The sequence below is a fragment of the Lampris incognitus genome, chromosome 8 (genome assembly GCF_029633865.1).
Source record: "Lampris incognitus isolate fLamInc1 chromosome 8, fLamInc1.hap2, whole genome shotgun sequence".
Taxonomy (NCBI): domain Eukaryota; kingdom Metazoa; phylum Chordata; class Actinopteri; order Lampriformes; family Lampridae; genus Lampris; species Lampris incognitus.
This window is the reverse complement of record NC_079218.1, coordinates 24,389,428-24,411,660: the sequence shown is the minus strand read 5'-3', so window position 1 is coordinate 24,411,660 and position 22,233 is coordinate 24,389,428. Positions and strand designations below refer to the sequence as shown.

General features: G+C 41.7%; 1 protein-coding gene across 2 annotated transcripts in view; it reads right to left on the bottom strand.

The window, feature by feature from the left end:
• lig3 (ligase III, DNA, ATP-dependent) overlaps positions 1-22,233 on the bottom strand; it is a 33,116-nt gene that overhangs the window by 10,859 nt on the left and 24 nt on the right. Inside the window, exons 1-9 of one of the 2 annotated variants that reach the window (XM_056284739.1) lie at positions 11,223-11,283; positions 10,824-11,115; positions 9,949-10,077; positions 9,616-9,831; positions 9,256-9,407; positions 8,804-8,970; positions 7,935-8,012; positions 7,664-7,832; positions 210-365 (exon numbers count right to left, since the gene is read on the bottom strand). In XM_056284739.1, the coding sequence (XP_056140714.1) occupies positions 210-365; positions 7,664-7,832; positions 7,935-8,012; positions 8,804-8,970; positions 9,256-9,407; positions 9,616-9,831; positions 9,949-10,077; positions 10,824-11,109 (1,353 nt within the window). In that variant the 5' untranslated portion in view covers positions 11,110-11,115; positions 11,223-11,283. Of the gene's footprint in view, positions 1-209; positions 366-7,663; positions 7,833-7,934; positions 8,013-8,803; positions 8,971-9,255; positions 9,408-9,615; positions 9,832-9,948; positions 10,078-10,823; positions 11,350-22,233 lie in introns of those variants that run through there. The other variant, XM_056284738.1, reaches the window with a different exon arrangement.

Genomic DNA, 22,233 nt, shown 5'->3' with positions numbered 1-22,233 from the left:
AGACACGTGCCTATGATTATTACACTAGATACGTGCCTATGATTATTACACTAGACCCGTGCCCTTAGCGGCCTTCAAGGAATTCTGAAAAGCTATGCAATTCTGACTGGTATGTATATCTTGAGGGAGTTGCACAGCCACATACATCCATGCAAGTCTGTAAATATGTGACAGAGATATGTGTGAGAGAGTCTGAAGATTGCCCTTACCTTGTGTGGCAACACTGGCTTGAGACTGCGGCTGAAGTAGCAAAAGCTGTCTCCATCTTTGTGGACTTGTACACGCTCTCCATCATATTTGATCTCCGAATACATCCCATTGGGGCATTTCTTCATGGCATACTCTATGGATTTACATGCCTCTGCCTTAAATCAAAAAAGAGATTAGTTATTTAACAAGGCTGCTTATCACTAATGAACTGGTTGCGTTTGCCGATTTCTCTCACAGCTCCATTTAATAGGGTTTGTTTAATGTGGATAGCGCCATTAAATTATATTTTTTTGTGGTAGCATCATTAAAAAAACGGTTGCACAAAAGGGTCTTTTTTTAATGCCTCTTCTAAAGTTGCTGAAATATTTTTGTAACAGTCAATTTTGATTGTGTTGCTCTCACTCTAACCCTCCATTACTCAGCCCATTACCTACTTTTCAAAGGCCTTGAATTCCCAGTAGATACTGCACATAATTAGACCTGCAGCAAAAATTGATTACTGCACATTATTGGCCCACTGCAGGCTGCATAACCTGTACAAAACTGATCAATTAATCAACAATTAAAATTAGGCTATTACTATGAAGACACATCTGATTAATTTCACTCAGTTCTTTTGTGCACACAGTGTGTGTCTCCAGTGATTTACAAGGTCAGAGATACCATCAATGTACCAAAGAAGCCCAGAACTGGGAAAGATTTATATTAATAGTCAATATACCATTGGGCGAAGCACTTGTTAATAATTTTCTCTAAAACAATTTGCTTTCTAATTAAATGTATTCCAAAACAAAGCACTATTTGTGATTTTGCATTTCTTGCCTGAGGTATAACCATTACTGACAATGTTTATAGGTCTGTGCCTATTTCGATAAACATTAGATATAGATGAGGTTGTGCGGATATAATGAGAAAGATGGAGTGTCATCAGAAATATTATTAGGAACCAGTACAGTACAGCCTTTCAGAAAAAAACCAGCATCTCAAAGTATCTTATAACTAATAACAACGAATGAGGAGTTGCCACAACCTGAATGGCAGGAGATGAGCATGTGAAGGATATTTTTTGAAGCTGCATTAAGCGATATTTTTTAACAGTGAATCAAATGACTCTCTTATGTGAAAGGATCACTTATGCTGTCAGTTGCATTAGGAATTACCACCACCAACCTCAAGATGCCCCCCGCTCCTATAAATCTGTGGATAAACCCGCGCAACTCAAATTGTAAACGTGGTCAGGGGTGAAGCTTGCAGAGAGGAAAAGAAGCATTCTCAATTGATGAGTTGCACGAGCAGCTTATCCACAGTTTTATAGTTTGGTGGGGGGTGCCATCCCCAGGCCGAATAATGTCAACAATGAGCTGGAAGTGAATGCAAAGCCTCTCTGGTTAAGGAGAACTTTAGATTGTGGTGCCGATTCACAATGTGATCGGTAGTACCATAGATCCTTTCACATCGTAGGGAGTCATAGGTCACTATTAATATATCTTAATACATATCTTAATAATACTAATATCACTTAATACAGTTTTGAATAACAATGATTTAGAGGAGGGATAGATACCACATTTATCAATTGTTCTACATCAGAATTTAGGATTATTCTGATTGGTGGGAATTAGTTCTGCAAACTAGACGCTCCTCACAACCTTAACATTGATTGTATGCCGTCCATGACTTTTTAGTGAACAGATAACAGACTTGACTCAGCCTCTGTCAATCAATGTTCATCCATGGGGATGAATTGCAAGTAGTAACGAGCTGACGTAGACAGAAGCAAAGGCTGAGGAGCATGCACCATTAAAGCAGCTAATCAGTATGTTAGTTCGTATACTTTGAGGGAACTGAGTTATTTCATAAATAATATTGAAGCAAATGGTCCAATAAGTCCAATACCTGTTTTGCAAGTGATTTCAACAAAATCCAAGCAACTAAAGGTGTTTCCACACATGTAATCTTTCCCTGAAATATTCAGGAACACTTCCTGCATGAGGTCATGTGTCAATGAGCGCAAGGATCGATATTCAGGGAAATCTGTATTGCCAATTTCCCACCTCAAGGGAAAATGCCGGTAAGGATGTGTTGTGAATGAAAGCAGTAACACTGCATGGAAGCGCAAATAAAGAGCTACGTACATCTAACCAAAGATGCTTTCAAATGGAGCGAGCGAACCAATCTGATGTCGTATTGAATCCGCGTCGATTGCCTTGCCTCGCCGGTGATTTGATAATTGCAATACAAGTTGTTCTTCTTTTCAAGAACGGCTGGAAACTGGATAGATTCAGAAATAAGGGAGCTCCTCTCAGTCCGCGCAGAGGATGAAATTGATAGGGAGCTGCTCCTCGCCCGCCATGTTGCTTAAAATAATAAGCGCTGTCTTGCGCCGCGTTGGTTAAACGTACATCCGGGCCTGTCCCATCGTCTTCTGCTGTTGGGTTTCATGGCGGTTGGCATCCATAAGTGTTGCATTACCACTTTCTGCTGGGCTGTACCTTGGCCCCTCTAATGTGGCATTACCATGACATCAGAATCAGGTACACTCATTTCATTTCATTTCATGTACTTGCTTACATGAAATGAAACAAAATATCGTTTTCCCAGCCCACAGCAGTGCAACACAAAGACAAAAACACATATCCAAAAACTACAAGAACTACAAGAACACACATATCCAAACTAACACGTATATATATCCAAACTAACACATATCCCAATTAAATGAAAAATCACTGTCCAAGGGAACGAACGCCAGTTAGGGTGACTGCCAGAACTGCCGGTCTGCATGGGCTAGCAGTTAGCTTAGCCTGCCCCGCTTCCACATCCTGTCAGACCGCCCTTGGTGTTTCCTCTTCGGGCACAGCTCCAGGCAAGGCTGTGGTCCTTGGGCCCACCGGATGCAGCAGACCAGGCTCCCTGGCCTGCCAACCGATTGTTGGCCGATCCAACGCCAGCTCTCCCAGCTAGACATCCTCAACACACCTCCCTGCACGCCACACGACGACACCAAAAACACCACAGTCAACGCCAGGCAAGGCTGCCGCCAGACCGCCCTCGGTGCCATTGGAACTGGCGGTCCGCATGGGCCAACAGCCAGCCCTGCTTCTGCGTCCCGTCAGACCACTCTTGGTGTTACCTATTCGGGCGCCGCTCCGGGCAGGGCTGTGGTCCCTGGGCCCACAGGACGCAGCAGATCAAGCTCTCTCAGATGATCCAGTGCCAGCCCTCCCAGCCATCATATGAAGACAAAATTAGATGCAGATGTGGACAAAGACACTGCATGGACGGTACTGGTTGAGGCCGCTGCAAATGTCAATTCGCGCCGCCATCTTCCCACACCGGAAGCAGAAAAGATGCAAGACAGAAATGTTCCTGAATGTAGCTGCATGTGTGAATAGTGAAAATCACTAGCAGGGCCTGAAAGATTATCCCAGTAATTTACTGGGAACTATGTGTGAAAGGCACTTAAAATTCAAGCCCAACTAAAAACCAGATCTAATGTAAGGCCATGGTTTTGGGTTGACTTAGAACATTTTAAAATAAGAGACTAAATAATTCCATCCATCCATTATCGAAGCCGCTTATCCCAATCAGGGTCGTGGGGATGCTGGAGCCTATTCCAGCAGTCATTGGGCGGCAGGCGGGGAGACACCCTGGACAGGCCGCCAGGCCATCATGGAAATAATAAATAATTTCAGTAGAATTAAAATTAGAAGCACTCTGTTGGACACTGGCGAGTAGTTCTGAAAACTCCTATATTATTACAAAGCTTTGGAGGTCTGTAGAGGACACAGGGGAGTTGTCTTATTGTCAAGGGTGCCAAAGGACATTTAAACTTATAAAATGTACTGCTACAACCCAGCTACATCCAAAAAACCAGGCCTAACAGTGGGAATTTGTAGCTTTGCTTAGTGATGCCCTTTCACTTGATTACCTAATGAAAGTTTCAGCTAACATAAAAGGCTCTGGCGAGAGCATGGCTGGAGCACAAAAAAAATCCAAGGCCTCTCATTAAATGCAGCGGGGAACACACCCGTTGTAAGCGAGGAGTTATGTTGTGTGTGACTGTGGGGTTAAGTGCGGGGGAAACAGTCTCTAGGAAGTTGGATGGTATCGGGTCCAGCAGACAGGTATTGGGACGAGAGTCCAAACAAAAGCTTGGAGACTTCCTCCTCAGTCAAGGGGGAGAATGAGGTGAGTGAGGCACTGTTAGCTGACAGCAGCAGACAGAGTTGGTCAGGCTCAGAGAACTGGTTACTGATGGCTGAAACCTTATCAGTAAAGTACGAGGCGAACATGTCTGGGATGAGCAGAGTGGAGGTCGGAGGAGGAGGAGGCGGATTGAGGAGCGAGTTAAAAGCAAAACCATTTTTCGAGCATCAGTGGTGCCACAGACCTTGTTCTGATAGTAAGTGGTCTTAGCGGTTTTTAAGCTAGAGGAGAATGATGCTAGGACACAGTGATAGTCAGTGAACTCTGGTTTTATGCAATTTTCTGTCTGCCACTCTGAGCCCCGCCCTTTGCTCTCTGATGATCTTAATTAGCCATGGACTGGGGGGGGGGGCATTACAAGCAGGTTTGGATGCTAGAGGGCAGAAATTGTTAAGCGAGAACGCTGGTGAGTAACAGAGTGTGTCTGTAGCCTCATTGACAGGGAGTGAAGAGAATTCATTATGAGGCGGCATGGAAGCCAAGACCTCATTGGAAAGCTGGGTTGGGGCAAGAGACCGGAAGTTTCGGCGGAAGGCGACCATTTGTGGAGGAATATGAGGATGTTCCAGTGAGGAGGCCGTGAATTGAATAAAGAAGTGGTCTGACAGATGTATGGGGGTGACAGTCTGATTTGCTGTGGAGCAGTTTCAAGTCAAAATCAGATCACGAGTATTGCCCGCTTTGTGTGTGGGAGGGGTGGGGACCTGTCTGAGGTCAAAAGAGGATAGAAGAGACAGGAAGTCAGTCCCTTGGGTTGTGTCAGTAAGGGTATTCATGTCTCCCATGACAATCAGTGGTGTGCCATCATCATCAGGAATGGCTGAGAGTAACATATCTAGTTTGACTACAAAGTTCCCCAGTTGACACCCTGGTGGGCGGTACATGACAACCACAAATAGCTTAATAGGAGCAGTAACCATGACTGCATGGTATTCATAGAAGGAGTTGTTGCTTAGTGGAGAAAGCTTAGTGAATTTCCCGTCTTTGGAAATGAGAACACCCGTACCGCCTCCATGCCCAACAGAACGGGGTATGTGTGAGAAAACAGAGTCAACAGAGTGCGGCTGGGGTAGCAGTGTTTTCTGGATGTATCCAGGTTTCGGCCTGGGCTAGTACCTGAATGTCTGATTTAGCAAGTGCTTGGATAAATTCTGTTTTATTTACAGCTGATGGGCAATTCCATAAGCCAAAAGTAAAAGGGGAGTGAGTACTAATACTAGCGTCTGGAGCTAGGCTTCTAAATTGACAAATTTCTCCAAATGGTGTTCCTTATTGTAGGGGGGAGATCCCTTCTCTGTTGCTCCCCCTGAGGTTTCTTCCAGTTTGTTCTCCCTGTTGAAGTTTTTTTTAATTTATTTTTTTAGGGAGTTCCTTATCTGATGTGAGGGTGGTTTAAGGACAGGATGTTGTATTGCTGTAAAGACCCTTGAGGCAAATTTGTAATTTGTGATATTGGGTTATACAAATAAAATTGACTTGACTATTGTTGAATAGCAGCAAGACCAGTAATCCTATCTCTTTCACTCTCTCCTCTCTCGCATGCATACACACAAAAGCATGCACGCCTCTTCTTTCTGGCCAAAAGAAAAAAGCAACAAAAAAAAGAAGCATGTAAACAAAAGCTACGGATACCACCTAGGGAAAAAACTCACATAGGTGAAATCTCAACCTCTAAAACACATGCACTGACGAAAAAGCTGCTTGCATGCGTGTTAGAGTGAGAGAGCATGTGTGTGACACAGAGAGAGAGAGAGTGAGTGAGAGTGTGTGTGTGTGTGTGTGTGTGTGTGTGTGTGTGTGTGTGTGTGTGTGTGTGTGTGTGTGTGTGTGTGTGTGTGTGTGTGTGTGTGTGTGTGTGTGTGTGTGAGACAGAGAGAGGAGAAGAGAAGGTGGACTAGTAACGCGCAGCCTAGCCTACATATACTACATAATGTTTCTGTGGAGTGCTGCTTTTTCACTTTTTGACCCATCCACCCGAACCCGATATTATCTAGTAAGCTTACTCGAACCCCCCTGGCCCGCGCATCACCACTATCCAGGATGTTCTCACACATTTTACTATATTATATCTTAAACTTTTAATTTTTGTGGATAAAATATATGGTGACTAGAAGACTGCACTCAGTAGAGGGCAGATCCCTGCTAGGCGTGTCTCCCTTTCTCTGGTGCTAGGAGTTAGCAACAAACCACCCCTTTTTTTCACCTAGCAAGAAGGGGAAAATACAGAGGCACTGTCTCTATCTCCCCTTCTCTGGTACTCTGACTTACATGACAAACCGGCTGAGGAGTTAGCACCAATTGCGGTATAAAACAGATTTTTCAAATGTTTTGAATGACCACAACCACGAGGGGTCCTTGATCACACAGTCTTAACTGTGCACAAAAATTATTAGGCTGATGGGCCCAGTAGCATGTGAGATTAGACACGTACACATGGACAGAAAAAGCAGTGTTTTCCTGCCATTATAAGACTTTTGCACCCAAGTTGATTTAACAGGAAAAATGGGGGGGGGGGGGGGGTTAATATGCAGCGCTCAAGCTAAAAAATTTTTTTCAAAAACTACTTTATAAAAACGTTTTGCCTGTCAGTCTGTGAATGCACAGCCTCCTAGGTAGACCCCAAGTCTAATATGAACTTGCACTTTCCAAAAAGAAATGTGACCATTTTGGTCTGACCCTAACCCTTTCTTTATTTTCATAATATAATAAAGCTGGGTAAACCGTTAACACTCACACATGCGCGACTCACATCTATGTTAGACTCAGATCGGGCAGCGACAAGAATATGCAACACTTCCTGTTTTGATTGCAATCTAGAGGAAGTTGTTCCTTTATAACATCACATTTTTTTGAATTATCAAATTCTTTTAATAACTTGATAATGTCACTGCCCAATCCGAGACAACTGTTGATACGAGTGGCCCGCCGCACAGTTGACTCAGATCAGGCAGGATCAGAGCGCAGCGTTGGTTCAGCGAGCTAGAGAATGAATGAGGAGGGAGCAGCGATAGCAAGAACAAACGTTTTTTGAAAATTTTTAATCACTGCAACCACAAGAGGTTCTTCATCATACAGTCATAGCTTTGCAAATACTTTGCGAGATTAGCCACGGATGGACAGCAGACACACACATGCATGCACGCGCTTGCAAACACGTGTGCGTGTGCACACACACAAAATACGTTCCAGGCTATCTGTTCTATCTGGCTGGGATAATAACTGAGAAACTGAAGGTGGTCCTCACCAACATCGGCTGAACGGGAGTCATGAGGGAGGCCTCAATAGTGAGCTGTTTTCTGGTGCCTGAACCATTGGATGCCTCCTGTTGGTTCCTCAACACACGCTCAATCACATCACCAAGGTTACGTGAAGCCTTGAAGGCATCGTAGGCATTTGGGTCGACAGCATCCAAGCTGCAATTATTGAAGACAAGTTGAAGGTCTTGTTGTGGCCAAAGTCTCTAACATTTTATCATTGTTCAAATGATCACAATGAGCAGAGCTGTGGGATCTTACACATGCTTTGCTCCGGAATTCATCTTCAAGTCGTGCTTGATAAGTCGAATGATACATTTTAGGTCATTGGCAGTGCATCTGTGAAGACAAAGACACTGTTAATATGTTTCTTTTGAAGGGCATCAGCTGAAATATAAGGTGAACCTTATACTTAGCTCATACCCCCAGAAGGTGAAGTAATAATTTCTTCTCACTTTCAGTTACTAATTACAAGTAATTTAGAATTAGCCATGCATCAGTCATTGATGAAGTTGAGATTCATTCTTACAATCAGATTTTCAGAAAATTAAAACTAAAAGGAAAAATAAATGTCTTTGTAAATATTAAACACCAAGAAAAATTAGAGGATTACATAGTCACAGGAAGTAGATGGTGTATTTCACGATTCAAACTGTTTGCTGCTGGGGTTGCACACAAACATCTGCCAATATTAAAATGAAGTAAAACAAAGACTGGAGAATGTTCTGGGTGACATGAAAAAAGGAGAGGAAGTAATACTCGAAATACTCGAAGAAATACTCAAAACATGAAGGTTCACTGACACTAACAGATATACAACTAACTTTCCAAATGTTTAATGGAAAGGCTACATTTTCCGCTTTATCCTAGTTTGCTGAGATACTTTGTAAAGCTGTTATCATGTGCTTTGTCAGACCTGAATTAGCTAACCTGTGCTGATGCTGTGTGGTACTTTCTGGTTACTACTATCAACATACAGGCCTACTTCTGTATTTCTGCTCTTTGGCTGAGTGGACATGTTGAACAAAACTGGCATTTAATTCAATAATAATTTTAAATTAATAATTCTTATCAAAGGTAAATTTTATTCATTTTTAAATAAACTGAAAGGAAGATCCACAATGTATTACTTTTTGGATAGATCCTCTAGCTCCTTCTGTTGCTCATCCTCCTTGGTCAGCTGGGACAGGCGGGACAGGGATGCGTCCACCTCCTGAAGAGTCAGAAGACTCTTGGCAGCAGGAGGAAATGATTTGCTGTCATCGAAGAACATCCGTACTGTCTCAGACACATCCCCCTTGAAAAATACAGACACAAACTATATTACGCACTTAATCACCAGATATTTCAGTAAAATTATTACCTTCAAGGGGCAACACCAAAACTCTATAGAACTGTGGCCTAGAACATCAAGACTGATATTTATGTTTGGCCTAAGAATTTCAAAAAGTAGCCTTGAATTACCATTGGTAAGAAGATAAGACTGATGAAGCTACTTCATATGAAGCAATCAAGTATTATAGTGATGGTCTGTTCTCTACAAAACAGATCCTGATTACTTGAGAGAATACAGTTGGCTTACCTGCTCCAGATCTCGCACCATGTCATCCTGGTTGCATCTAAAGATGCGGCTAAAGAGTTTGACAATCTGCTTGTCATTGAGGTTGTAGACACTCTTTACTACCCCCGGGAGCAGCAGCTTCACTGTCAGGTATAAGTCACCGCGAAACTTATCTGGAATGGAGGAGCAGAACATTGCTAACATCAGCTTTATGTAGTACAAGCCTGTGCAGACGGGACTATGCCACAAAGCCTATTGTCCAAAACTGGCAAGTCTAATTCAATTTGTACGGAACATTACTGATCATTTGTTAAGAGCATCTGGACATATACTGACCTTGCAGCTGTATCACACAAAACAGAATAGTCCAATTACACCCACCTCCCCCGGAGCCTTTCTTCAGAAAGTTCTGGATAATCTGTGTCTTCACATTGTAACTGTTTTTTTCAGCCACCATAGCACACAGCTTGCGAAACTCTCGCAGCAGGCAGTCTTTGTGGCTGGGGTCACTGAGCTGAGCTGACAGGGCGCTGCCCTTGCAGGGTTTGACTGGGGAAGAGGAGGGCGCCGGACTGCTGGAGCTCCCGGCATTCACAGCTGTGGGTGCAGTGGGGGGGATGCGATTGAGGCTGCTTGTGTCGTATAAAAATAACCCTAAATTAGACGATGTATGGTATTATCGTTAAGTGCAATATAAGGATCACATGGGCTTACCTGTGAAGCCAGAGAACTTGCGGGGTGCATTTGTGGACAGATCAGCAGGAGGAGATGTTATTTGACTAGTGTTGTTTAATTTGGCCTGCACCTTCTTCTTTGGACTTGCATTTACTTTGGCCATCAGGTCTGTAAGTGGAAGATGTGATGCTTGTCAGGTACCCTAGATTGTCAGCTGCATAACACTGTGTTGAACGTGCAACTTAGCTCATTTTTTTCAATAAGCTGATCATCAGAAAAAAAATACTTTGGCAGCATTTTCTAAAGCCTCACTAAAGTAAAAGATCTTACTTCAAATGCAAGCAGTACAGTGAAAATGTAAATTAAATACAAAAGCATGGATTACTGTATCCAAAATACAACAGTTGGCACATATTTGTGTTCGAAATCAGCATTGTTTGAAATTACATTTTTTCTGAAAACTCAATGACTTTTAATGAATTATTGGAATAATTAAAAAGCTGACATAAAAGAAGAAAATAAGTGCCAAAATATTAAAACAAACTATTGCATGCCAGAAATTTGCATTCGGGATAGCCAAAAATCCCTTCTGTCTTTGCTTACACAAAGTCCTGTGATTGACTGTAATACATATCAGCTTACTTACACACTGTAAGAATTTATGTGGAAAGAGTGTGTTTGACTAAATCTAACCAGCAGTCCTTTTTAACTGACTGCTTTGTCAATAGTTCAGGTTTTTCCTGACAGGAAAATAAACAGAGACAAAGTGCTCGTAATTATAGCCAATTAAGATATTCTCTGGTTAGTTATACTGGTATTTCAATTCTTCCAAATATAAAGCCTACCATATAATGAGTGACTACATGATTGAAAGCCCTCATTAGTTTGAGTGCTTGCATGTGTGCCTGCTGTACCTGAAACATGTTTACTAATGAGCTCCTTGTCATCGTCCTGCAGTTCCTCCCAGCCCTCCAGCTCTGTGATGTCCTCAATCTTTTTAGTGGTGGCCCTTGCTCTCTCCAGCTTCTCAAACATACACTTGACATGATACCATTCTTTCATCTCCCCCGCAGACTCACTGAAAGGGTTTGGCACTATCTTCCCTATGCGCATAATGCCCTTCTGGATTTTGTCCTTGCATTTCTTGCATCCTGCAGTACCACGCTTGGCATACTCCACGAGGAACCTTTGATCTGCCATATCTGGCTGTTTGGTAGAATATTCAAATAGTGAAATCTTAAGAGGGCAGTCCTGGATGATTCTGTGTTTTTGGTATGCTGAGAAAAAATAGCAACTTAAATAATAAAAAATACCTCTGGACTGAGGTACAGGTTTAGTGCTGACAAACTGTTCTATAGGTTGTAGGCCTATATAGACAACCCTCTGACACAAGAAAATTGGTCTCTGCATCCAGTGATGTTGAGCTACCTTAAATGGAACCTAGGAAAAGAAATGGGATGGAGTAGTTATTAAGAGATAATTGTTTTTATAATCATTGTTATATAATTGTCTTGCATATTGTTATTATATAATTGTATACCAAGTGTCAACAACATGCACAAAAACAAGACTGAAATTGATCATATTAAATTACATTTGATCAGGTTGTCAGTTATCTGTTTAGTGAGAACTCACAGTACAACTTAAGACCAGATGATTTCACTACTTAGTACTCCCATTTCTGGCTGTAGGTGTGCCATTTAGTGAAATCAGCTGGCGTACTGATCAATTGGCTAGCACAATAAAAAGACAGGGTCCAAGCCAAGTTTCCAATGAAGATGCAGAAGAAGTAAAATTGCAAAAATATTATGATTCTGGGTTGGTGGCCAATGAGCAGTTTATGATAGATTAAGAATAAGAAGGCAAATAACTATACTGACCACTTGGAAGGTATAGCCAAAAATGTTTCAAACTCATCATTCATTACTAAACACACATCTGCAAAATGTAGAAATGTTGTCAAAACATTGCCCATAATAAGCCAAACTTTAAATCAGTCAGAATATATATATATATATATATAAAACTTCAATTAAAAGAAACACTCAACGGTAGAAAAGGTGCTCAACAAACAACAAATAAGGAGCTGATGATTGCTTATGGCATGAAACAGGCTTGTACTGTCTCATAAAGAATTTACTTGAATCACTGGATTATATATATATAACGTTTTTTTCCAAAACTGTCAATGGTGTTGACAGAAGTGCTCAACTTATGAGGAACGGAATTCAACAAGGAACACATAGTGTTCTTTGTTGAATCACATTAGCAGCTGATGAGTGTGCAACGCAAGAAACAGGCTTGTACTGCTATGAATTAAAACTTTTTTTCCTGCATCTGTACTGATATATATTATAGTGTAACGTGTAAGGATAAATAGAGTCGCTAGCCCTTGGCTGACGGGTCGGACCCTTTAGTGGACTGGTTAACGTAGTCGCCCGTGGCGCTCATCCCGGCTGCGACGGTTCCCGGCTGCCCCCCGAATTCTCACTACATTGGTGTCAGAAGTGGGACGGTGAGACCGTGAGGCCATCGGAAGCACGTGCACCCAAAGGCGTGAGGGAGCTTGATATGCTGGAGCGCGGGGGGTAGTGTAACGTATACAGATAAATAGACTCGCTAGCTCTTGGTTAACAAATCAGATCCTTTAGTCAACAGGCTAAAGTTGTCTCCCGTGATACGGGAGACCCAGGTTCGCATCCCGGCTGCGGTGGTTCCCAGGCTGCCCCCCGAATTCACTACTATATATACAGTGCTGCTTGAAAGTTTGTGAACCCTCCAGACATTGTCACTGTTTTTGTAAAAAACATTAAAATAAGCTTACTACACATACATCCAAATCTCAATTTGTAAAGCACACCTTCCAAATAATGGACACACACACAAAAAGAGATATATTTTCATTATTTAATTCAACAAAGGTGGTTTATTTCACAAAACTGAAAATTTAACATGTGCAAAAGTATGTGAACCCTTGTATTAGTGGCTTGTGGCTCCTCCTTTTGCAGCCATTACTTCAACCAAACGTCTTCTGTAACCACTAACCTGTCTCTCGCATCTGCTTATGGAGATTTTTGCCCACTCCTCCTTGCAGAACTCAGCCAGTTGAGAGGTTGGAGGGACATCTGGTATGTACCAACTTCTTCAGGTCTCGCCACAACATTTCGATTGGATTAAGATCCGGACTTTGACTGGGCCTATCCAGAGTACGAATCCTCTTTCTCTGAAGCCATTCCTTTGTAGTTTTGCTGGAATGCTTTGGGTAATTGTCTTGTTGCATAATCCATTTTCATCCCAGCTTCAACTCCCTGACTGACGGCAGGAGATTCTGGTCAAGAATTTGTTGATATGCCGGAGAATTCATGGTTCCTTGGATAATATGGAGTCGTCCAGGTCCAGAAGCAGAAAAGCAGCCCCAGACCTTCACATTTCCACCACCATGCTTCACTGTTGGGAGGAGGTTCTTTTCTTCATATGCAGTGTTGGCTTTTCTCCAAACATGTTGGTTTTGATTGTGACCAAATAATTCTATTTTGGACTCGTCTGTCCAGAGAATGGACTTCCAGAAGGTCTCTGGTTTGTCCAAGTGCTCTCTGGCAAAGTTGAAATAGGCAGCTTTGTTCTTTTTTGAGAGCAGAGGCTTCCTTCTAGCAACCCTCCCATGAATGTCATGGCTATTCAATTTTCGTCTGATTGTAGACGCATGCACATTCGTCCCAGATGCTACCAGAGAGGTCTGCAACTCTCTAGAGGTGATGTGTGGGTTGGCCTTTACCTGATTTATTATTTTTCTGGTGCTTCTGGGTGATAGTTTTGATGGGCGTCCACTTCTAGGCAGAGTTGCTGTCATGTTGAAGGCCCTCCATTTGTAAATTATTTGTCTTACAGTGGATGGATGGCGCTGGAATCTTTTGGAGATGGTCTTATATCCCTCCCCAGACTGATGGGCTATCACTACCCTCTTCTTCATGTCCTCGGATATCTCCTTTGCTCTCGGCATTGTTGATTTGTATGGGACCACAGTGGTTTGGTTGGTTTCCTCTCTCTTTTAATTAGTGCAGGCCAAACCCTTTCCCAAGGATGTCTCATTTCATTGGTCTGCTTAAATGATTAATTAAGCACCCAAATGTGTTTCACCCGAGTCTGTTACCTGCTTGACTTAACCAATGCAGCTGGGGGTTCACTTACTTTTGCACATACACTAATTCCATGTTTCATGCAGGTTTTGGGCTACTTAAACAAGTCCCACTAAACAAGTACATGCAACTGATAAACATATATCTGACATTTCATACATAAAAACTGGTGATGATAGAATAAGAAAATCATGGTAAAACAACAGAAAAATCTAAACTGCTCAAGGGGTTCACATACTTTCAAGCAGCACTGTATATATATACACAGTGCATCCAGAAAGTATTCACACCCCTTCACTTTCCCCACATTTTGTTACGTTACAGCCTTATTCCAAAATGGATTAGATTTCTTGTTTTTCTCATCAATCTACATACAATAGCCCATAATGACAAAGTGAAAAAGGTTTTGTAGAAATTTTTGCAAATTTATTAAAAATAAAAAACTGAAATATTGCATGTACGCAAGTATTCACACCCTTTACTCAGTACTTGGTTGAGGCACCCTTGGCAGCGATTAAAGCCTCAAGTCTTCTTAGGTATGAAGCTACAATCTTGGCACACCTATATTTGGGTATTTCTCCCATTCTTCTCTGCAGATCCTCTCGAGCTCTGTAAGGTTAGATGGGGAGCGTCGCTGCACAGCTATTTTCAGGTCTTTCCAGAGATGTTCAATGGGGTTCAAGTCTGGGCTCTGATTGGGCCACTCAAGGACATTCTCAGACTTGTTCCGAAGCAACTCCTTCATTGTCTTGGCTGTGTGCTTAGGGTCATTGTCGTGTTGAAAGGTAAACCTTCGCCCCAGTCTGAGGTCCTGAGCGCTCTGGAGCAGGTTTTCATCAAGGATCTCTCTGTACTTTGCTCCATTCAGCTTTCCCTCGATCCTGACTAGTCTCCCAGTTCCTGCCGCTGAAAAACATCCCCACAGCATGATGCTGCCACCACCATGCTTCACTGTAGGGATGGCATTAGCAAGGTGATGAGAGGTGCCTGGTTTCCTCCAGATGTGACGTTTGGCATTCAGGCCAAAGAGTTCACTCTTGGTTTCATTAGAGCGGAGAATCTTGTTTCTCATGGTCTGAGAGTCCTTTAGGTGCTTTCTGGCAAACTCCAAGCGGGCTGTCATGTGCCTTTTACTGAGCAGAGGCTTCCGTCTGGACACTCTACCATAAATTCCTGATTGCCGGAGTGCTGCAGAGATGGTTGTCCTTCTGGAAGGTTCTCCCAACTCCACAGAGGAATGCTGGAGCTCTGTCAGAGTGACCATCGGGTTCTTGGTCAACTCTCTGACCAAGGCCCTTCTCCCCCGGTTGCTCAGTTTGGCTGGGCGGCCAGCTCTAGGAAGAGTCCTGGTGGATCCAAACTTCTTCCATTTACGAATGATGGAGACCACTGTGCTCTTCGGGACCTTCAAAGCTGCAGACATTTTTTTGCACCCTTCCCCAGATCAGTGCCTCGATACAATCCTGTCTCGGAGGTCCACAGACAATTCCTTTGACTTGATGGCTTGGTTTCTGCTCTGACATGCACTGTCAACAGTGGGACCTTATATAGACAGGTGTGTGCCTTTCCAAATCATGTCAAATCAATTGAATTTACTACAGATGGACTCCAATCAAGATGTAGAAACATCTCAAGGATGATCAATGGAAACAGGATGAACCTGAGCCCAATTTTGAGTGTCATAGCAAAGGGTGTGAAAACTTATGTACATGCAATATTTCAGTTTTTTATTTTTAATAAATTTGAAAAAAATTCCTCAAAATCTTTTTCTCTTTGTCATTATGGGGTATTGTGTGTAGATTGATGAGAACAAAAAGGAATTTAATCCACTTTGGAATAAGGCTGTAACATAACAAAATGTGGGGAAAGTGAAGGGGTGTGAATACTTTCCGGATGCACTGTATATACGTGTGTGTGTGTGTGTGTGTGTGTGTGTGTGTATAGATAGATAGATAAATAAACGTTAAACTTTTTTTCCCTACATCTATATATATATATATATATATCTACTCATATATTTTCGGAATGTGTGTGTGTGTGGTGTTAGTGTGTGTGTGTGTGTTAGTTAGTGTAGATAGCGGGACTGAAAACTAAAGCATTATGATCCTAATTCTTTTTGGAGGTGGTAGGTATTGTCTCAGAGAGTAAGGGAAAAATCCCAGAAAATTAAAATTATGCATAATTATGCATAAATATGCATTTTTCTAAAAATGGCTAAAAAAAACACTTTTCTCGGCATTTCAGATGATTCTGAGCATTTTTGATTTTTTCACCTAACATTTTTTTCTGGGACCCCCCCCCAACCTGGAAAATGTGACCCTCTCCCTCTTTAATGTTATTGTGTATGCAACGTCATGTATGTGAAATATGCTTGGTTGGAACAACTATTGGCCTCAAAGGGGCAGTTAGGGCACAGTTAGTGACAGGTAGCAAGCAATCAACTCCCATATTTTCGTAACGTGTGTGTGTGTGTGTGGTGTTAGTGTGTGTGTGTGTGTGTGTGTGTGTGTTAGTTAGTGTAGATAGCGGGACCGAAAACTAAAGCATTTATGATCCTAATTCTTTTTGGAGGTGGTAGGTATTGTTCCAGAGAGTACGGGAAAAATCCCAGAAAATTAAAATTATGCATAATTATGCAAAATATGCATTTTTCTAAAAATGGCTAAAAACCACTTTTCTCAGCATTTCAGATAATTCTGAGCATCTTTGATTTTTTCACCTATATAAAAAAAAATTTCTGGGACTTAAAATGTTTTGGCATTATGCAAAATAAATGCATTTTTGCAAAAATGCACTTATGATCCTAATTTTTTTTGGAGGTGGTAGGTATTGTTCCAGAGAGGACCAGAAAAATAGCAGAAAATTAAAACAATTATGCATAATTATGCAAAATATACATTTTCTAAAAATGGCTAAAAACCCCTTTTCTCGGCATTTCAGATGATTCTGAGCATTTGGGGGGAGGGAGTTGGAGTGGGGGGGGGTTTAGGGGGCAGGGGGAAGGCGGTTAGCTGTCAGGATGAAGAGGAGGGAGATTTAGACGGGTGGATAACCAAACCGCTACATTGTAGCGGGGTTCTTCTAGTATATATATATATATATATATATATATATATATATATATATATATATATATATATACACTACCGTTCAAAAGTTTGGGATCACCCAAACAATTTCGTGTTTTCCATGAAAAGTCACACTTATTCACCACCATATGTTGTGAAATGAATAGAAAATAGAGTCAAGACATTGACAAGGTTAGAAATAATGATTTGTATTTGAAATAAGATTTTTTTTACATCAAACTTTGCTTTCGTCAAAGAATCCTCCATTTGCAGCAATTACAGCATTGCAGACCTTTGGCATTCTAGCTGTTAATTTGTTGAGGTAATCTGGAGAAATTGCACCCCACGCTTCCAGAAGCAGCTCCCACAAGTTGGATTGGTTGGATGGGCACTTCTTTGAGCAGATTGAGTTTCTGGAGCATCACATTTGTGGGGTCAATTAAACGCTCAAAATGGCCAGAAAAAGAGAACTTTCATCTGAAACTCGACAGTCTATTCTTGTTCTTAGAAATGAAGGCTATTCCATGCGAGAAATTGCTAAGAAATTGAAGATTTCCTACACCGGTGTGTACTACTCCCTTCAGAGGACAGCACAAACAGGCTCTAACCAGAGTAGAAAAAGAAGTGGGAGGCCGCGTTGCACAACTGAGCAAGAAGATAAGTACATTAGAGTCTCTAGTTTGAGAAACAGACGCCTCACAGGTCCCCAACTGGCATCTTCATTAAATAGTACCTGTTAGAGCCTGTTTGTGCTGTCCTCTGAAGGGAGTAGTACACACCGGTGTAGGAAATCTTCAATTTCTTAGCAATTTCTCGCATGGAATAGCCTTCATTTCTAAGAACAAGAATAGACTGTCGAGTTTCAGATGAAAGTTCTCTTTTTCTGGCCATTTTGAGCGTTTAATTGACCCCACAAATGTGATGCTCCAGAAACTCAATCTGCTCAAAGAAGTGCCCATCCAACCAATCCAACTTGTGGGAGCTGCTTCTGGAAGCGTGGGGTGCAATTTCTCCAGATTACCTCAACAAATTAACAGCTAGAATGCCAAAGGTCTGCAATGCTGTAATTGCTGCAAATGGAGGATTCTTTGACGAAAGCAAAGTTTGATGTAAAAAAAATCTTATTTCAAATACAAATCATTATTTCTAACCTTGTCAATGTCTTGACTCTATTTTCTATTCATTTCACAACATATGGTGGTGAATAAGTGTGACTTTTCATGGAAAACACGAAATTGTTTGGGTGATCCCAAACTTTTGAACGGTGGTGTATATATAGCAAGTTATGTACAGTAGTTTGGATAATTGTATGCGCGCCTGGCCAGCAGGTGGAGCCATGGAGGCACCAATCTCAGTAATATGAGGCGCATAGATGACGTCATCATGCAGCGCAAGCGATTCAGAACGGTGCAAAGAAACGAAGCACATGGTTGTATGGAGTTCAGCTCCCGAAAAATACAAGTTAATTAAATGCGATAAAGTGGAAACGGTTAATTTAAATGCGATAAAGTAGAAACGTTGTTGAACCAGCTTCCTCACAGCTCATTACAGCTTCATCACAGCTCATTACAGCTCAGTACTGCACGTGTACAGCCAGTGTATAGTCCCACAGCCTGGTCAGCATTTCGTCATTCGGCACGCTGTTGTTCAGTAAACTGTGTGTACAGCTAGCCGTGTATCAGTCAACCAAACGACCAGCTTATTTTAGCTCATGTACAGTTTGGAAACAGCTAATGTTAGCTTGTGTACAAGAGGAAATACATTGTCAACGAACATTTGTGTCATCTCGTCATTTATGGGCTGCGTTCACAATGCCACTAAATCTCAACAATTGCGACAGATAGTAAATCTGTGTCAGTCCAAACGTTTGTAGTTCAAACGTTTACATATATATATATATATATATATATATATATAGAGAGAGAGAGAGAGAGAGAGAGAGAGAGAGAGAGAGAGAGAGAGATGACTGTTTGTGTGTGGGCCCTGCGGCCTGTCCAGGGTGTCTCCCCGCCTGCCGCCCAATGACTGCTGGAATAGGCTCCACCATCCCCGCGACCCTAACAGGACAAACGGTTCAGCTAATGGATGGTTTTGTGTGTGTGTGTGTGTGTGTGTGTGTGTATATAAAATAGGCTCCATCCCCCGTTTCAAAACCCAGCGAATAAATGTTACGTTGTCGTTGTGGTGCACAGCAACCAATGGGAGGACAGGAAACATTTGCAAAGCAACATCCGGAACATTACAACCAATGAGGGAGGGGCTGGGGCTCGTTTTGAAAATGTACGGGCTTAAAGGGCCGGGTCAATGTTGAAATAGCATAATGTAACGATCACGGATGAACAGGCTCGGTAGCCCTTGGCTAATGGGGTCGGACCCTTTGGTCGAGCGGTTAGCGATGTCTCCCGCAGTGCGGGAGATACGGGTTCGTGTCCCGGCTGCGGCAGTTCCTGTGGTTGCCCCCCGAATTCTCTACAATGGTGTCAGAAGTGGGATGCGCGGACCCGCTTCCCGAAGGAAGGGGGGTAGTGTAACGTGCATGGATAAATGTAGAAAATTCGTAGGGCAACCACAGGAACTGCCGCAGCCGGACGCGAACCCGGGAGACATCGCTAACCGCTCGACCAAAGGGTCCGACCCCATTAGCCGAGCCTATTCATCCGTGATCGTTACAATACTTTTAAGATATAACAAAATAAAATAAATAGGTAATAAGTACAAAAATATGTGGGAACTCCAGCTTAGTGAAAAGGACCCCACGACAATTTCTTGTCTTTTGAATTAACTTTATCTAGGACTGGCAAAGCTCAACAGTATATATGCAACATAGTGCACTGTGAACATCCGACATGTTGGAGGGCGTAACACACACACACACACACACACAACAGAAACATTCGGTCTTTTCAAAATAAAGCTCCAAAATAAAAGCTCATGTTACAACACCTCTCCCCCTTTAAATTCCAACATTTCCCAAATGTAAATGAACCTGCAAAAACAATAAGTAATTTTTTCTTTTCTTTTTAGTTTCGTTTGTTTTATCTGATGTACACCTCAAACATATATCGGTGTCTCAGCAACAATTTACCCATATAACTGAAAAAAATGGGTGATTTAGCATTCATTCTCCCAAAACTGTCCATTTAAACATTGAGTCTGTCTGGAGGTTTGTGGGTGCGCTGTGACCTGTGCACTACCCCCGGGGACCCGGCAGCCTCTATGGGGGACACCGACACCTCTACCTGAATATATATATATATATATATATATATATATATATATACTAGAAGAACCCCGCTACAATGTAGCGGTACCCCACTTCAAGTGGGGGTGGAAAGGGTCTAAATGGCAAGTAGTAGACGATGGTCACCAAGCACATTTCAAATACATGACATTGCATACACAATAACATTAAAGGGGGAGAGGGTCACATTTTCCAGGTTAAGGGGGGGGTCCCATAAAAAATTTTAGGTGAAAAAATCAAAAATGCTCAGAATCAACTGAAATGCCGAGAAAAGTGGGTTTTTTTTAGCCATTTTTAGAAAAATGCATATTTTGCATAATTTTAATTTTCTGGGATTTTTCCCTTACGCTCTGAGACAATACCTACCACCTCCAAAAAGAATTAGGATCATAAGTGCTTTAGTTTTCGGTCCCGCTATCTACACTAACACCACACACACACACACACACATTACGAAAATATAAGAGTAGATATATATCAATACAGATGCAGGAAAAAACGTTTAATACATAGATTAGTGCGCGACGCACGAAACAAGCTTGTACTGTTATGTATTGAACGTTTTTTTCCTGCATCTGTATTGATATCCCGCTCATTAGTTGATCACTTCCATCAACACCATTGACGGTTTCCAAAAAAACAAAAAAACAAACCCCGATATAAAATCCAGTCAAGTAAATTCTTTATGAGACAGTACAAGCCTGTTTCATGCCATAAGCAATCATCAACTCATGATGATGAGCTGTCTCAAGAATTTACTTGAATCACTGGATTATTTTGCTCATTATTTGTTTAGCACTTTCCCTACTATTGTGTTTATTTATTTTAACAAAGTTATATATATATATATATATATATATATATATATATATATATATATATATACAGATGCAGGAAAAAAATACAGGTGCAGCAATTTTTTCCTGCATCTTTATTGATATTCCGCTCCTCATATCAATACCGTTGATGGTTTCCGAAAAAAAAGCTATATATATGTGGATGTGTGTGTGTGTTTAATTAGGATACAAAGCTGGTGTCATTGTTCAAAGTTTCAGTCTGCTGCCCTCAGCTGCTATGCAATAATGACCAGCCTATAAGGAAGCTCAAATACATTCAAATATATATTGCATAGTGTAGCCGATTTCAGGCAATTCCCATAAACTGAATGACAATCCAATATCCTAAATATTTACTACCAACCTTTCAACACATCCATCTATGTGGTATCAATCTACACATGAGAATCCACATTACAATCCAAATATATGTGAAAATAATTCAAAAACAAACATCAAGCGCTAAAGGGCCTTGATTCCCGAAGAACAAAAGTTCAACGCCAGTAAGACAAAAGGACCTGGATGTGGACGTCCAGTCTATGTCCAACCCACAGTCAAAGTTACAAGTGGTCATTTGTCCACGTTGACCATTTCATCGTGTATTCTACCATGGTGTTATCCAATAAAGTTATCCCAAAACCAGGAGACTATCGATTAAGGACGTCAAGGAGAAACTCCTTATTAAAAGGCCTTTGCATTAACTAGACACCACAGTGACTTAAGCATGCATTAATAACCCCACTGACTGGCTTTGACTGTACAAATGAACGTGTATATGGTTGACTTTGACTCTTATGAACTAATGTGTGCAAGATACGTGTCAGTTGAGCGGCATGGTTGCAACAAAGTGTTAGCTAACTTGTTAGCTAACACTTTGATTTTACGATAATAACAAAGCTACACGCTGAAAGACTCCCCAGTTGGTAACCAGGCTACAAACCAACGTATATTAACCATAAGTCATTGTAGACCTGTTATTTTCTGTAACATGTTTGCTATATCTTGGTCACGACCAATGAAATGTTGTAAAACACGTTCTACAC